Raw genomic sequence first — 17,818 nt, 5'->3', positions numbered from 1 at the left:
TTCCCTTCTTTCCCTTTGAGCTTACCATATAAGTGTAAATATGGTAATAAAAGCTGCAGTTAAGCATTTCAAACATACAGAATATAGTATGAGAATGTGTCCTTCAGAATAGTGTGTTAGAACCTACAGCACTTAGCCATATCTGATTGCAATGAAGTCACTTTTTTCAGAAACTTTCCCTGCACAACAATAATCTGACAGCAGAAAACTGGGATAGTATGGGTAGGCTCTGGAAAGATTTCACTTTTTGCTATGCTGTTGCTGAGATTTTTTTTCTTTTTTCTTTTACATACAGTAGTACAGTATTTAAAAAATCAATTTTTGCACAGTCTGACACAGAATGCATAGTACATTCTACCAACTTCTGTTTCATGCCAAGGCCCTCCTTAGACTACTGCAGTACTTAAAAACAAAGTACTGATTCATATGGCAAGAAGCAATTCACCATTATTTTCTCTCACTTGTTGTGCCCTACCTCCCTGTCCCCCCAGATGCCAACAGGATTCCTCTACTTCCTGATCCTTGACAGATTGCAAACATTAATTCCCATTCCCCATTGTTTAATTCTGTAATCTCCTCCACATTTTTACTTGGTACACAAAGCACACTGCATTAAGAACCAAATCAACTCATATGTTAATAAGAAATGCATTAGTAATCTGCCCCATCAAATTATCCTCCATTACCTATCAGTAGAAGCAGAGGGTTGGCCCAATAATAATTAGATTAAGGCATTCAGGCATCAGTTCTGTTTCCTTATATGAATGTTCTACAATCCTCCAATCCTCCTTTCTCTAACCTGGAAGGTAGGACCCATTCCTACATTTGATGGGTAAAGCAAAAAGGCAAAGTACATGGCTATAACTACTGTATACACCTAGCAAGTTTATGACAGATGAAGTATAACTAAAGGTTTATCTATTCAGGTCTGGGAAAGGATCTCAAGCATTACGCCCAAAGAGCATATCCATTTTTTGTCAAGGGCTCTACAAACAGAATTGGCAGCTGATCAAAGAGCTTCATTTGTATCCCAGAGTGCACACAGATGTCTTCTGTGTTGGTCTCACAAAAGGGGATACCAACATGCCTTGAGTATCACACTGAATGAACCCAGGATCTTTCAGCTCTGCAAGTGTATTGAACTGTGGAGGTCATCTACTGATGCCACTGATCTGATCTCAGCTGCAAGACCTTCAACAGTGTGGCTCAGCTGCAAGACCTTGAACAGTCTAGTAAGCTTCTTGCTTTGGCACAGACACTGGTGCATAGAGGACCTTCTGCTGTTTCCATGAGCCATTGTCAAGGTTTGCAATTAAGGCTAGCTAATTTTACAAGGATTATTGATAAGTTGGATGGGACTGTCATCTGCAAAAACAAATCTGATCTGATCCACATGTTCAACTGCTTTTGAGAGTATATGCCAAGAATAAATACTTTAATAAATCTCATTCTGTATTAAAATTATATTGGGCCTTTCTCAAAACTTGCCCTGCCCTGAGATGTAGATGATGAAAAATATCTATTCGGTTGTGGAAATCAACTTTTGGAATACAATCCTCAGGAGATTCTTTTGGCACTAACCCCTTTTCAGCAATAAGTGAATGATACTTTAGATCATTTAAAATGATACTCATTTTAAAACTGAAGTCTTGCACCAGAATTACCTGCCCTTTTTTTTTTTTTTGCTTGCTTGTTTAGCCTATGCCTTATTTTGTGCTTTACTTCTATAGTTATGTAAGGCATTTCAATAGCAAGTAAAATATTCAGAATGTACACACAGTTGATGTAGCATAACAAAAACTGAAGAAGTACTCATACAGTGTGCAGATTCATGTATAAACATTTCCTTAAATCTATTATACAGTTTGCAAGGATTGGATGTTCCTTTATAGAGAAGGGTTAACTTATCAGAGAAAAGTATTTGAACTAACCAATCATCAGCCTGACATTTTCCAAGTGCTTTGGACTGGAACTCCCATAAACCTGGGGCTGATGGGAGTCTAAAATATCTGGAAAGCCCAAGTCGCCTAATCTTCCCTGATAACTTTGTTTTACTGGGGTTTTCTATGAAGGAGCATTCAAACACTATGCCAACAGCTGGTACAGTTCAGGAGAGGTTTGATCCTACTTCCAACCACGGCAATCAGACCTTAAATCATTAATTCAAAACAGCTGCCCAAGTTATTAAAGTCATTTTAGACAGATCACAGAAAAATGGCTATGCTGATATTTGAATAATGTCTCATAAAAAACATCAAAACTAGATATAATGGCTGAATTCACACAACAGGATAAAACAGTGTGATTTGTTTGGCTAATGGCCTAACATTGTGTGAATCAAGCTAACTGATACACCACATTACCAAACCTGGACCATGAGGAACTAGCAACAAGTGACTCATGCCCTTATCATTATCCATAAGGACTACCATAATGCATTCTACACAGGGCTGCCTTTGAAGATGAACCAGAAACTACAATTGGTACAAAACATAGCAGTCCACATGCAGGCAAGTGAGATCCACTAGAGTCACATAACACAAGTTGGTGGGTACCGCATTGGCTGTGAAGAGGCTTCCAAGTGCAATTCAAAGTGCTTGACTCTTAAAGCTCTACATGGCTTGGCAAGGTACCTTCAGGAGTGTCTCTTCCAGGTGGAACACACTTCTGTACATTCATCCCATATGAAGAAGCTTGAGGTACCTGTCATAAGGTAAGAGATGTGGGGACCACAGGCAATGCTTTTGTATAATGACCCTCCTCCCCAACATTATAGGACAAGACCTGGAGGTTTGGGTTGTATGCACACAGACATTGTTCAGGAAGAGTCTGACAACAGAGTTCTTTTACAGGGCATTTAGAGCCTGACAGTTTAGACAGTTGTGCAATGCCATGATTTTCTATAATATTGTATATTATTATCTTACCATGCTACTGTTCTTTTATTATGTTGATTGACTTCATGACTATTAACCAATGAGAGCTGGTTGAAGCCAGCAGTATACAAAATTGATGAATAAACCATAGTTTAATTAATATTAACTAAACCAGTGTATAAATCCAACCTGTGTAAATCCAGCCAATGTGGAAGAGCTGCAGTTTACATCACAGGATTTTTTTAAAAAATAGCCATGGAACTCCCCTACATGCTGTTAGGATTACAGATAGTCCCCAGTTTAAGAACAAGTTCCATTCTCAAAGTCTGTCCTTAAGTCAAATTTGTATATAAGCCAGAACAGTATTATTGTATAATACTGTATAAATAGTATTGTGTAATGAACTCAAACCATTGTGTATTTAACTTGAATCATTGTGTATTTAACTTGAATTTTGCTACAATAGGCTCCATTCTTAACTATGGGTTGTCTGTAACCCGGGCATTCTTAACCTGGGACTCCCTGTATATATATGGCCACCCAATTCACAAACTGCAACTCTGGGGGGCTAACATAGGATAAAACCAATACACTACAATTCCAACACAATAAAAACAAAGAAAAAAGCACGACACTATCAGGGATAACCTGCAATCATTCAGTAACCATCACAGACAGGCTCATCTACCACGCTTGCCCAATGCCTTGGAAAAAAGCCAGGGCTACCAGCACCATGTTATGCTAGACTTCATCTCTCCCTTTCCTGATTCAAATTACTCCAGCAGAACAAAGTGTTGGAAAAATGCTAAATACAAAAAATGTGGATTGACATCTTCTCTCCCACTCTTGCAGCACCATGTTTTTAATCAAGTTCCATCCCAGATTACATGGTTAGAAATGTTAGTATGTGACCTAATTTCAAATCTAATACGGGGCAAGTCATCAAATCCACTGAAAAACTTACGAGATCTAACCATAAAACCACTGCAACATTCAGGTGTAATGAATGTTGTTTTTTGGAGTAAAGAATTCTTTGAATTCACTGTTCTGATCTGCACAGCATTCTCAAAGTGAATAAAATATTATATTGTTTGGGGTTCAATTGGAAATTTACTAACTGATGTTTAGCAGTAGCTTTTAAAATATTTTAAAGTTAGTTCCAGTTTTCCTCTTCCATTATTATTATGGCACTATCCGCTGCTTCAATTGCCTCAGTGTTAAATTTAGCCTTTTGTGGTTGTTATATCTGAAATTCCTAATTCCTCTTCTTTCAACCACCCCAACATTTAAAAATAAAAGCTTTTAAAAAAAATTTAAGTGCATATTCCATTCTTTGCACTAATTAGGAAACATATAAAGTGAATAGTAATTAAGAGGTATGCTGAGAGCAAACTCACATCTTTAAAAAGCCTGTAATTTTTAATTTTTATTGTTACAGGCTATCTTTAAACATTTTTTTTAAAGAAATTCTTACTATTAATTCAACAGAAAACCATACTGAAAGTCTAACGGGCATTGTTTTAATTAAACTAGAGACTGAGTAGAACAGAACCTCTTTCACACAGCAAATCTGCAACTGCCCGGAAAATAATACATTAACATGTACTTTGTCAATTATACACTAACCGTTTCTTGGTAGAATTACTAAAACAGAGGTTTCAAACCTAAGTTGTTGTGAGCACTATATGAAGACTAGTTCTATGGATAGAAAAGTCTCCAGCGAATAAAAACCAAAGAAAATGACCACAATATGCCATTTAAAAAATATATTAAATTTAAAAAATACTGCAAAACAAACTTTTTTTTTTTTTTTTTTTTTTTTAACTCCAGCAGTTTTTCACTAACCAGAACATCAATATTTGGTTTTGTATCAGGAGTCTCAAACATAGGTCTCCCCAAGTCATCTTCTGCAGCCCACAATACTCCCAGCTCATGTGCTCCACCACGAACTGGGAAAGGAATAATGCCTCTTCTGAGGATCTTCCTCACCAGTCAAGAGACATTCCTGCCACAGGACTTACCCTTTCCTAAATACTGTTGTAGGCCACAGGAAATGACTTATAGGGGCACATTTGAAAAAACCTCAAGACCTCCACCCTAATTATAATATCCCAAGGCATGTTAGACATTGGTCTTTAAAGACTAGAATTCATGTTAGCAAGGAAATATATACAAGCAACATATTTCAGTACTGAAATTTGATTGATTCACAGCATTCCCCTAATATAGTCAGTGCTACAGTTATGAACCCTAATGGGATGCCAGCCACACATAATCTAAACTTGGTAGATATTGTCATAGGGTTTGGATAAAAGACTGCAATGTTTATTAACATTTATTAATACATATATTTTTTGTGAAAAAAGGAGAAATGGTATTAGTGATCAACAGTTGTACTTGCTGAGTCACCAACAATGAACACTCTTTTAACCTGGTAAATAAATTTCCCTAAGGATGAAAAGAGGGAGAAGGCCAGGAAGGAAGTTTTTAGAGAATATAATGTGTCTCTTCAACGCTTCACCCTAATAAGAAGAAAGAAGCCTTATACGTTAATAACATCAGTTAAACATGACTATGAAACAGAGACATTTTCATTTAAGACACCTCCTCTCATATATTTTTTTCTGAAACACTGCAGGCCTGTATTTATTCAAAAGTTAGCCTCACTGATTTCGGCTGCACTTATTCCCAGATAAATACATATGTACAGGGTTAGCAGTATAAGCCTTTTATGAGCAGGAGAATATGGCAGCCTGCAAATAATTTGCTGCAACTGAAAATAGGGTTAAGCTGTATTCATTATTTAGCATGCATACTGGTACAATTAGTTGGTGCCTTTAATGAAGTCCCAGCATAATACAAGGAAGTCATCAGAAACATAATCCTTTGGGGCTTAGACAGTGCCAGTAGTGCCAATTTCTCATGCAACACCAGTATAAAACACCCTATTTTTCACAGGCTTGTTTTATCAGACAAGCATAAATTATATTTGTTAATGTGTGTGGTCACACACACATACATAGGTTATATATCAGCCACTTTTAATACTGTTTGCTCAAATAGTTTATGTGACTCTTCTACCTTATTGCTTAACCATCCTATTTTCTGTCAGCTTCCATTCTTCTTGTTTCAGTTACAATAATCTTCCTCTTGGAATAATTGTGATGCTGGCATTTTAAAACTGAACAGGTAACCCCTGAATACCATGCAGTTATTTCCAATAAGCATTTTTTCCTGGCAACCATTTATTTCCTTCAATCACATCGCACAAGCTGAGATTTCCACAAATGCTAATCAAAATCCTTGTTTAGCATCTGAAACTGATGAAAGAGCACATGGGAAGAGGGGAAGGCAAGAAAAGAATCCATTTACTTTGTGAAATGAGTTTTCTCTCTTCGAACTGGCTGGAAATGTAAGGAACCTACCCTTGACTTTGGCTCGCAGCAATGCACAGGCCAGCATATCCACTGTCATGTAAAGCTCTCAATATTAATACTTTATTCTCCATGGGAAAGAAAGCTAACTCCAAGGATAAATGTGAGAATTGCCTATATCATTTAATAAATAAGGAAGACAGGTGAAGCTAGCCGATCTTCAATCTGCCTGCACAATCCAATTTTTAAGGCAGTATAATTAAAATGACCTTCATGACAACTGATCAAGCAGCTTTGTCTATCCCAAAGTGCCTGGAAGAGGAAACAAGGTAACACATCAAGATTCAAAGCATCTACATGAAATCTATTTAAACTGAGAGCATTATTCTATGCCATAAAGCAGCTTCCCACAAAAGTACTAGAAGATCCTGATTGTGCATCACATAATGTCCATTTACAGATGGAAAAGAATGTTGATTATCATGACCAATAGTGGAATCCCAGACAGCAGACAAGAAATAATATGGTTTTTCTTCTTTAATAATATTTCCAGATAAAACAAATAAGCACAGGTTATCATCTTCCTCCTTCTCCAGAGAAAGGAACGTATTGTCACTTAGTAGATCCCAATGTCTGTGATGGCTGGGAAATTATATGAGTTGAGACTAGCTGGAATAGAGTTGCCAGAACAATGGATATAGTTATGAGCACATGACTCAAAAGAAGGTTGCAGTGAAGAACCACACATCCAAGACAGATGTAAAATGCAATAAACATGTCTTCACAGTCATTCCTGTGTAGTAGTAAATAAGTTTATTATACATGTCTTTCATCAGCTTATCATTTACTACTGAATTGTTAAAAGGCCCTATATTACATTAACCCAAAGGCTCCTTAGATAGGCATGGAAGATGCTTAGCTTTCAAATTTCAGCAGGCCTTAAAAGGACTAGTACTGCCTGCCTTCCAGCCAATGCTTAAGTCATCCAGTACCAACTTAGGCTGAAATTGATCAGCTGATGCCAGAATGCCTAGCCATCCCAACAGCCTGAAGCATGGAATTGACTCTTAGTGGAAAGTGGTGTGTCAATTTAGCATTAGTCACTGGTCAATTTTTAGAAACATATAAAGCAGACATTCCATCAGTTAGAGCTTCTTGGTGCTTCTACCCTCCTCTTGGTCATTACCGTAAAAGACTAAAGTTCTTCATTAGTTGATGAAACTAAACTTTTAGAAACTCCAAACAAACATCAGATACAAAGGAGAAGATCTAGACATCAGAAAGCTCTATAATGATTCTTTCTTTCCTCCAACTATTAATTCTGCCCACTTAAAACTACTGACAGTAATGTTTGCTTCCATATACAAAAGATAATGTTAACACTGATAGCTCTGGTATATGACTTTGAAAATAATAATAATAATAATTAATAATAATAATTAATAATAATAATAATAAAACTTATAAGAGTTAGCATTGCTAACACTACCATTCCTCGCATCTCAGGATCTCTGTTTAGATGCTAGGAAAGCCTGGCTTCATATGCATCCATTCCCAACCAAAATGCCAGATGTGAGTTGTGATGTCACAATACAAGCTTTATTCTTTTGCCTCCTGCCCCCATCTGCACTTGGCATCCCATTTAATTCTTGAGTCTTTCCATCCCCATAGTCGACTCTCTTCCTGTTCAGAACTTCCCTTTTGTCATCTAGTGTAAGCAAGGCCAATACATTCAGCTGCAATTTATATCTGCTTCATCCTTTTTTTCTCAACAAAACATCAAAACCATAGTGAAAAAACAAAACTGTTCTTTAACCTTCAACTATACTTTCATACCTAAAACTCTGGATCTGTAAATAATGCTCCTGTATTGACCTCTGCCAACTAAGATATCAATAATTAACCAGCCGCCATTTGATGCTGAACACGTTTTCATTTAGAATACAATCTATGAACATGGAAACATCACTCTAATAACTGAAGCTGGTATGCTTTTTTCCTTCCTTTTTAAAATTATATCTCAAACATAAATAATTTACATGATTATATCATTTCTCAATATTCATATAACACTGAATGCAAAATGTGATATATGTACTACAGCATTTGTATTATCACTGAAAATTACATGAATGTTATGGCATAATAAAGATTTCTAAACTTGTGGTTTATAAATATACATTTCTAGCCCACAGGGTTTGAGAGGGCAGCATTTATACTAGTGTGCGTGCGTGCGTGCGCACCTTCAAGTCAGTTTTTGACTCTTGACAACTGCCTGGACTAGTCCCTGCAGTTTTCTTGGAAGTGGTTTGCCATTGCCTGCCTCCTAGGGCTGAGAGAGAGGGACTGGGCCATAAAAAGGTTCCAATAGTTAGGTGGTATTTATCATCCATTCTTTATTCACTTATTTCCAGTTGCCCCTCTTTTGCATTCCTTATAGTTATAATTATGGATAATGGGAGCTGTAGCTCAACATACATGGAAGACATCAAACCAGGGAATGCAACCCATAACTCTACAGCCCCCCTTGCTTTGCTAGAATATTAATTTTCTAATATTCTAACAATAGACTAAGGATATAACTATATTTTGTTTCTTTCAGAAATACACTAAAATATTTCCCAAGAGGTATAGATGAAGTTTTGCCTTTGTGAACAGCTATTTATTTATCAATCAAATTTGTAAGGCTGCCTGACTCCATGATGACAGTGACTGGCGTACAATATTAGAAACAGATTAAGCAATACACAACAAAGGAAAATGATGCACATTTGGAAAGAATAAAATAAGCATATTTTCTAACACATTCTCACAAGGGGTCCAACACCTAACCAAGCCCAAGGCCTGGGGGAACAGCCAGGTTAGTAGGGGCAATATGAATCTCTGTTAATTTAATGTAATGGAACTGTAAGGCTGAACGCTTCAAAATGATTCTGGGCAGCATACAATATTCAAAACTGTTAAAGAAAATAAAAACAAATAAAACACCAATTAACAAACAGATATAAGCAACCCAGAAGAATCAGCATACCCCCACACTGGCAAACAGCATGCTTAAGGACCCCACCATCCATATTAGCCCAAGACCTGGGAGATGAATCAGGATTTGAGGGCCTTTTTAAATGAGGCTAGGTGGAGGCCATGCAAATCTCAGAGGGAATGCTGTTCCAGAGAGTAAGAATAGAGACAGGGAAGGTAAGCTTCCTGGGCCCTATCAAATTACAGTTCTGTCAGACTGCACAGGGTAGGCAGACACTATGGGACATAGACAGTCCCTCAAGTCTATAGTCCCTAGTACTATGCCAGTTAAGGCTTTAAAGGCGGTAACCATAACCTTGAATTGTACCTGGAAGCCTACTGGTAACCAGTGCAGCCCCTGAAGCAAAGCTGTTACATGGGCATACCAAGGCATGCCTGTAACTGCCCAAGCCACCTTATTCTGGGTGAGCTATAGCTTCCAAGTGGTCTTCAAGGATATTTCAATAGTGTACACATGCAGTGACTACGGAAGTATGAATGACAGTCCAAAGAGCCTCCTTGTCTAGAAAAGCATGTAATTAGTCTGCGAAATGAATCTGTGTGAAGGCCCTCCTGCTTAACAATTGAAAAAATAGTTGAAAGATAATTGAGATTTGTAACTTGGTGACAGACAAGTCATTAAAATTTCTGGCTATGCTTTTCTATTGGAATTTTCTAGTTACACTTGATTGATCAGCTATTGTACTTAAAACTACCCAGAAACCACTAGAAATCTTCTCTAGTTCTCCTACGCTTTAGCTGAACCTCTAAGTTCCAAGATGCCATAGAGTGAATCCCACTATGTAGTATAGTCAAGAAAATAACACTGACATTCTCAAAAGTTCTTAATTTTCTGTGGAATCAAACAATTTCCAGTAAGTAAGTTTGTTAATTACAGGGGACGCAGTGGCGCAGCGGCTTAATGACGCTGAAAGTTGCCGGCCAGAAATGGTCGACGCTTCAGCGGTTCGAGTCCAGCCTTCGCGTTAACAGGGTGAGCTCCTGTTTCCTCCCCAGTTCCTGTCAACCCAACAGTTCGAAAACTCATGTGAGTAGATAAATGGGGACTCTCACTCTGGTGGGAGGAAAAATGTTGGTGGCGCCTTGCAAAAGGAGTTGGGAACAGTTGCCGGTAAGTGCAAAAAAACGTGCGCGCCCAAAAAGGGCGTGAAGCAACGGAAACCCCGCCTCCTGCGCTCGCCAGCTGGGCTCTCCTCTAGGAAAGAGGCATTGGCAAACCACTTCCGAAACACCTTCCCTTGAAAACTGCAAGGACTCGTCCAAGCAGTCACTGCAGAGTCAGTAACGACTGAGCGCAGATTTTTTTAAAAAAAGTTTGTTAATTAATGAATTATTAATGAATCATTAATGAAAATTTGGAGAGTACAGGCCCTACAACTGAGTTGCATTCCACCTGATATCTTACCCTTATTCGAGAGCTCTTTGAGTATAATTTTCAGGTGAGTTCTATATCCACTTAGTTATCATGCTATCCAGCTCACACATAAGTAGGTTTCCAATTAGAATATTATAGAATACTTTCTCAAATGGTTTCCTGAAATCAAGATATAGTATATTTACAGCATTCCCACAATCTACTAAATAACTTTCCTGATCCAAGGTAAGATTAGTCTGCAAGATTTGTTCTTAACCAATCCATGCTGACAAACGGCAATTATCACATTGTTTTCAATGTGCTTACAGAACAATATCTCTATGATTTGCTCTAAAACACTGACGTCATCTACTGTTTCCACATTTTAAGTGAGGAACCTCACACAGAAAGATCTGAAACACAGACTGACAGCATTTAATGTAATATACTGCATTGCTAAACAATATCAGAATGACCTAACAGAGAAATTAGTAGCAAGTTCAAATTTATAGTCTGCAGGGCATATCAAGAGTCCAGAACTCTGTTCTATCATACTTAATCCTCTTTTAAGACAAGTCATGAATTTGATTACAGTATTTCCCTTTCTATATAAATGAATTTAACAAATTTATTGGCCAACTAAAGTCTGACCTAATTAACTACTTCAGCAATATTTAAGTCATCCAGTTACTTGTACAGCTGTTTCTCTAGCTGCAAAGCCAAGAAATAGCTACTTTCAGCATAGATATTTTTCTAAGAAGCTTCTTCTAAATCAGAATAGACACTCTTCTTTGATAAAGGGCTTTATAATCTTATCACAGATGAAACTGAACAGTTTATTGAGGAGAGGGTTTAAAAGGAAGTCAAGTCTAGCTGTAAGCTTTTAAGTAACTAACATGAAGTTGTTTTGGAATCTGTATAATCCAAAAGTTTGGATATTATTATATATAACGGCATACCTGACTTGAAGAAAACACCATCAATGATAACGAGCCAATTAATACTTGTATGTTCACAAAAGAATGATTTTGAACTGAATGTGTGATGAATTCCGATAAACTGGATGCAGAGAATTTTCATGCTAACAGTTTATAGAATTCAGCGGCAAACTAATGTTATTACACAATCTAGAAACCCAGAATTAGAGTTGGAAGGAACTCTGGAAATCATTTAGTTCATGATTTAGTGCAAAATATTACCAAAAAGTATGGCAAGATTTTTAAAAACACTATCATTTCATACTTACTAAAATCCCTACATGGGCAGAATTACTAATACCTTTCTCTTAAATTATATTGATAATTTCACTAGAAATTCAACCAGCTTCTCTGATCATGGTGTCTTGGAAAGAACCTGAGATAATCTTTAGTTTAGCTATTTACCTATCACACTGCTGTCTACTGCCCATCCTTAGAAGCTGCAAGTGTTGTAGTTGTTCCTTCTATCTTAACAGGTTTAAGGTCTATATTTTCTTTTACACAAATGAGTGAGATAATCTCTTCTACTACTCCAACCCCTCTACCTGGAAGAATCAGCTCCAACAATCTGTTCACAAAGGAACATCATTATTTCTTGCCTCCACTCCTTTCCCTTACCCACCCCTTTCCTTTAAATGGTGAGAAGCAAAAAAGTTAAAGGCACATTTATGTACCTCAAAAGTTCCCATACCAATTGCTGTCTGCCCCACTTCTTCCCACATACGTTTCAACTGAATCCCATTCTGATTAAAAACAAAAATACAGTCTGTATGCTTTTCCCCTGCTTGATAATGGAAGGGCAGAGTTTCAGTCTGAATAGCATCCAGCAATCAATAACAAGATGGCTAGAGCTACACACAGGAGAACTAGATAGGTTGGGCTACTTTTGGAGTTAAAGATCCAGTTACTAAATAGATTGGGTGATCCTTCCATAGACCTAGCAAGAATCAGCTGGAGATTGCAGTATTGTTTGTAGCAGATTAATCCTTGGATAAGAGAGATTCATACTATAATGGAAGTAATTATAATGAGCTATTTAGACCCAAATAAGAGTAATTAAATTATTTATTTAGGCAATTTGTTAGGGCTGAGTCTCTGGGAGCAGCAATTAGGTAAGATATACATAGTTTATTCAGTGGCGACATCTGCTGGTTCAGGGAAAAACAGAATTAAGATTATAGCTTTCAAATTCTGAATGCACTCTAGCACACAGCAGACTAATACCAGCCTTTAAAGCTGCAACTAAGTTCTCAACTTAGTATTTTATATTACAATTTTAGCTAAAGTAGCACATTCAGTTTGCTAGGCAACCTTACACATCCAGCTTTATTGAATTCAACAGCCAAGAAATTCTAGGTAAAGTACATAACCCTTTTTCTAATTTTTAAACTGGTGTAATTTTGCACACTCTTGCTAGCAATAAGCCCCAATTAAGTCAGAATGAATGTGTATGGGATATTTATTTATTAAACTTGTCCCCACCCATCTCCCCCCAATGGGGGACTCTGGGCGGCTTACAACATATTAAAACAATAAATAAATATACAATTAAAATTTATAACAGGACACATATTATGTTTCCTCCATACAGCAAAAAATTGGCCCAGCCCCGAGGAGCAAGCAGAGTGGAATGAGGTAAGCTTGACTACAGGTATCCAAATAGAGTCCTATTTTCTATTAATCATGTTAAAAAAAAACAATATATAATTAAGCCATACAGTATTTCATCCACTGAATCACACCAATACAGAAAATGTCCTCATTTGATAAAACTTTGTGGGGTCAAGTTAATCATTATACTGAATTGTGAGGCCATTGGGAAGAGAGGTGCTCTTCAGAAACTTCAATGCTGCATTCTAGTTTTTCACTGTCACTTTAACAGCTGGTAGCTGAACTACATTAAACAGCCTTGGACAGGAAACTCTACTCATGCTTAAGAGACAAAGGATTCTTGCTGTGCAAGCAAAAAAGCAGGCTAAAAAAATGTATCGGAAGACCTATACGTCTTCTGCCTTCAAGGCTGGGTGTTGAACAGTTTCACTGTTTCAGGCATTTATAAATGCTAGTTATTTGGACCTGATGAACAGCAACACGTTTCATTTAAATTCTGTTTTAAGATCCATGTATCCGGTAGGGGAACAACTCCCTCTTCACCCCACCATCATCGTCCAAGGGCTTTAGCTGCCAGTAGAATAAAATCAGAGGCAGTTCAACTGCCTAACTGCTGTGGTTAGTTCTCATGAATGCTCCTTTCTCAGCTCATTACGCCCACAAGATATATGGTCAAGCTACAATCTCATAAATGGAGTATCTCTGGGCAGTTCCTGCACAGGGAATAGCAAACTGGTGCCTCTCCTGAGGTTAAACTGATTTCTACAAAACACTTTTCTCAACGCCCCCACACCCCTCAGCCAACTGAAATCCGTACTTTACGTCCGTGTAGGATGCACCCATCTCAAAAGGCACCCATGGGGAAATCCCTCCTCCCACACTGAAATTTCCAAACGTGTGAAACAGGAGTCGCCTACCCTACCGGCAGCTTTCACGTTAGCCTACCACAAGAGGGATTCTTTTGCACCATTACGAATGGATGGGGCACAGCAGAGATTACCGAAGTCCCGGGAAAGAGGGCAGGGCCGACGGTGCCAAGGGACAAGGCGCGCCACATCCTCAAGCTCGAGTCACAACTTGTCATGAAGAGTTAAAAGGCAGCGAGGGGAAAAGGCGCACCGCCGCGCAGGACTAGGCAAATATCCGGTTAGCTACAGGGAGAGGCTTTGAGGACAGAAAAATTCCAGTCAGGTTATGAGGCTCCCTGGTCTGGTTTGAATTAAGGTTTCGGGGCAGCCCCGGCCGGCTGTACTCCCCTGGCTCACACAATAGAATAAATCCCCGGAACCTGTTGAGGGGCGGGGGGCATCAGCAGCCACGAGCCGGCGGGGGCAAGGAAGGAAGAACGGGGAGGGGGCAGAAATCCGCTTCCCTTGCGCTCTGCCCCCCAGACTCCAGCTGGAACCGCTTTACCAGCCAGGGCGAGGGAGGAGGAGGAGGAGGAGGAGAAGAAAGAAGACGCGGGAGGGGTCGGAAGGCTCCTCTGCCCCCCCCCTTCTCCTGAAGGCACTCGAGCGCTAACGCGACCTGGCCGCTTCCACGCCCGCTTTGAGAGAGAGAGAGAGAGAGAGAGAGAGAGAGAAAGAAGGAAGCCGCCGCCGCGGCTCGCGGCTCCTCTCCCGGAGCCGACCACGTGCAGCCGGCCCTTCCAGGGCGCGAGCGAAGCGCCGGCCCGCCCCGGGGACGCTTCCTCCCCGCGGGGCTCGTTGCTACTCACCGCTAAGACCGCTTGGAAGCAGAAGACCAAGGCGCTCAGCCCCGTTATCGCGCTGATCCTCATCCTCGCCGTCGAGAAGCAGCCGCTTTTCCAAGGAACTCGATAAATAAAGCAAAGCTCTTCCTCTCCTCCGTCTTCGCTTCGCCACCGGCGACGGCTGCAAAAAGGCGCTCGGGAGGAACCGAGGCTAAACTCTGCCTTCTTCTAATATAAATCAAAAGCAACAGCCTAACCTTCACCTACTGCCGGCGCCCCACCCACCAGGAGGCAGCACCGCCCAGCCCTGCCACGCCCCCTCCCCCTCGTACCATAAGCGGCGCTTCCTGCGCCCGCCCGGCTTTATTTACGCCCCGTCCCGCGGCTGGCGGGTTCTTCGTCTACCCTGGGACGGGGTCCCGCTTGTTTTGCTTTCCAGCTGGGTTTCTTGAGATTTCCAGCATCACCCCCACTAGCGGTTGGCTGGTCGGCCCCCTAGGCCCTGCCTGAAAGCCCTTGGAGCTCCACGTCTCCTGGCTTCCAACTTCCCGCAAGGAGGTGTCACACCACCTCAGTAGTACTGACGGTGTTGGAAGAAAAACGTGGAGGGGGGGGGGGAGGCGCGGAAGAAGAGCCATCAACCCGTACATGCCCTGCCAATAAACGAGAGAAAGGCCCGCGACACTATTCAGATGAGCCCGTGTATAAACCTGAAAGTCCGCCTAAGACAAGCGGGGGCGCAGAACCTGAGAATAAGGTCTCGCTCGCAGAGAAGCGGGAGGCGGTAGAGAGAGGCAGCCCACAAGCTTCAAACGCTGGATCAGAACCAACGCGCTTTTTACTCTCCGATTCGCTTCATTTCCTGAGCCTGTGAAGACTCTGAAGTCAGTCCAGTGGGAATGCTAACGTCCAAGACACGTCACTCTGCTTTCTTAGCAGCCCTTGATCTACAAGCTCCTGAGGTCCGACGACTTAGGTTTTCAGGTCATGGAGTTATATAACTTAGGTCTGAGTAAGCTCCTGGTCCTCTCCTTTTCCAACCTCTGGATCTGTGTGTTGCTTTGGATATGCTTTGGATCTGCTGTATGGAGCTCTAAGCTGAAAGGTCATACTGTCTAAAGTTAAAAGGCACAAGGATTCTTCTGTAGAAGAAATAAAAGCTAGGTAATGCATTAAATTTTGTTAGGGTTGCTTTGCTATTAATCACCAAGTTAGGGAGCAGCACCTAGTGAATTTTGTCTGATATGACAAAGCTAAGCAAGGCTGGACCTGGGGGTATTTAGGTGGGAGTCAACTATTAATCTAAAAGGTAGACTGGGAAGTTTATGTAACATCCCCAAAAGAGGCAGTGGCAGGTCATTTCTGAATAGTTGCTGGGAAACTACCTGGGGATGAAGTCTCCAGCGGCCAACATTGACTTGAAGGAAACATTGCATTTTTATGTTGTTTGCCAAATAACCTTGCCTTGCTAGGAAAATGTGCTTGGCTTTTGCTGAGAGGAAAGTGAAAGGAGACAAGTTTTTCCAGTAATCTGATAGGAAGAAGAGTGTTTGGGCAGAAGCTGAAAAAAAAGTTAGGGGCCTTAACTATTATGTATAGTTGCTAATTTTCAAACTTCAGAAATCCAAACATGTTTTGAGGCATAGCTATTTTTTTTTGGGGGGGGGTAAATATTTAGAGGGCAAAGTATTTGGAGAAAATGAAGTCATATATACATAAGTAAATTAACAATATTTACTCCACAAAAAATGAGACAAAATTTGTTGAAGAGATTCACATTTTTACCAGTTGCTTTTGGCAAGAATGGTAGTGCGTTCCTTGTTTTCAGTTGGTGATGGCCGGACACGCTGCGCATGCTTTCCAAATTGACCACTTTTTTTTTTGTTAATACATAAGATGGAGAACATGTAACAGTTACGTATTTGGACCTTATCCATACTTACACAGAAGTAGGTCTGACTGGTTTCAGTAAGTAGGACTTACTGAAAATCTATGTATGGTTACTTAGAAGTATTAGATTCACACATTCAATTCTTACCAATAGAAAGCTATCTTTCCTGAAAATAATTCAATATTTTAGACTAAATCAAAGACCTACGAGCCTGAAAGACTTAGGCCTGCCTGAAAATTTTTTTTAAAGGAAAGCTTTTTATTTTATTGAAATGTGTTGATAGTCAAAAAATACACTTACCTGTAAATAAGCCTCAGTGTAACCTTGCCTCCAAACAACGGCAACCATTTGCTCCAGAACATGCATGTATGCATGTAGAAACCAGGTTCTGTGGGAAGATCATCACTGGTGGTTTAGCTAGTAGACAATTACCTGCAAATAGGTAGTCTGTGGTTGAAACAACCTCTGACAATCCCAATCACGTCTTTGGGATGTGGGAAAACAGAGATCCTCTCAACTTCTAACATATGATCACATTCTTTGTGGGAGATCTAACCTAAGGAAATTTTACAAGACAATTGCACTACTTAAGATTTTAGGTGAATGGTCTGAGGAAACATGACCCAGTTCATACAGAAATGAAAATCTACAACTATAGCATAAACAATTTTCAGGAAACAATTAGACCTGAAATCTGATTCTGAATATAAACGTATTACTTTGGAATAAATACAACCATCTTCATTTTGTTGATCTGACTGAAGAGATTTTAGATGCCACCTTACTGGATGGATGCCGCCAAGTTGGCTGAATGTTACCAAAAGCAGATTATGAAGAGTGTAAAATGGAAAAGCCTGCTGGATCAAGATGGGAGGACATCGTCTTGGTATTCTCTCTTACCAGTTAGATCTTTCCAGTAAGCTGATAATGAGGACATAGAGCGAATGCTTCCCTTTGTTTGTCAGACACAGCATAGTAATTAGTATAGGACAATAATGTGATA

At 39.7% G+C, this 17,818-nt stretch overlaps 1 protein-coding gene across 1 annotated transcript in view; it reads right to left on the bottom strand.

The window, feature by feature from the left end:
- The window catches only part of SDC1 (syndecan 1), a 28,407-nt gene extending 13,227 nt beyond the window's left edge, over positions 1-15,180 (bottom strand). The window contains exon 1 of the mRNA XM_007423759.4: positions 14,949-15,180. Within this exon, the coding sequence (XP_007423821.1) occupies positions 14,949-15,011 (63 nt within the window). The 5' untranslated portion in view covers positions 15,012-15,180. The remainder of the gene's footprint in view (positions 1-14,948) is intronic.
- Between the last annotated feature and the right edge of the window lie 2,638 nt (positions 15,181-17,818).

This window comes from Python bivittatus, unplaced genomic scaffold (genome assembly GCF_059951505.1).
Source record: "Python bivittatus isolate LINGU-HERP-01145 unplaced genomic scaffold, Pbiv_v1 ctg000020_np1212, whole genome shotgun sequence".
NCBI lineage: Eukaryota > Metazoa > Chordata > Lepidosauria > Squamata > Pythonidae > Python > Python bivittatus.
The sequence above is the reverse complement of the archived record's forward strand: the minus strand, read 5'-3'. Positions and strand labels throughout refer to the sequence as shown.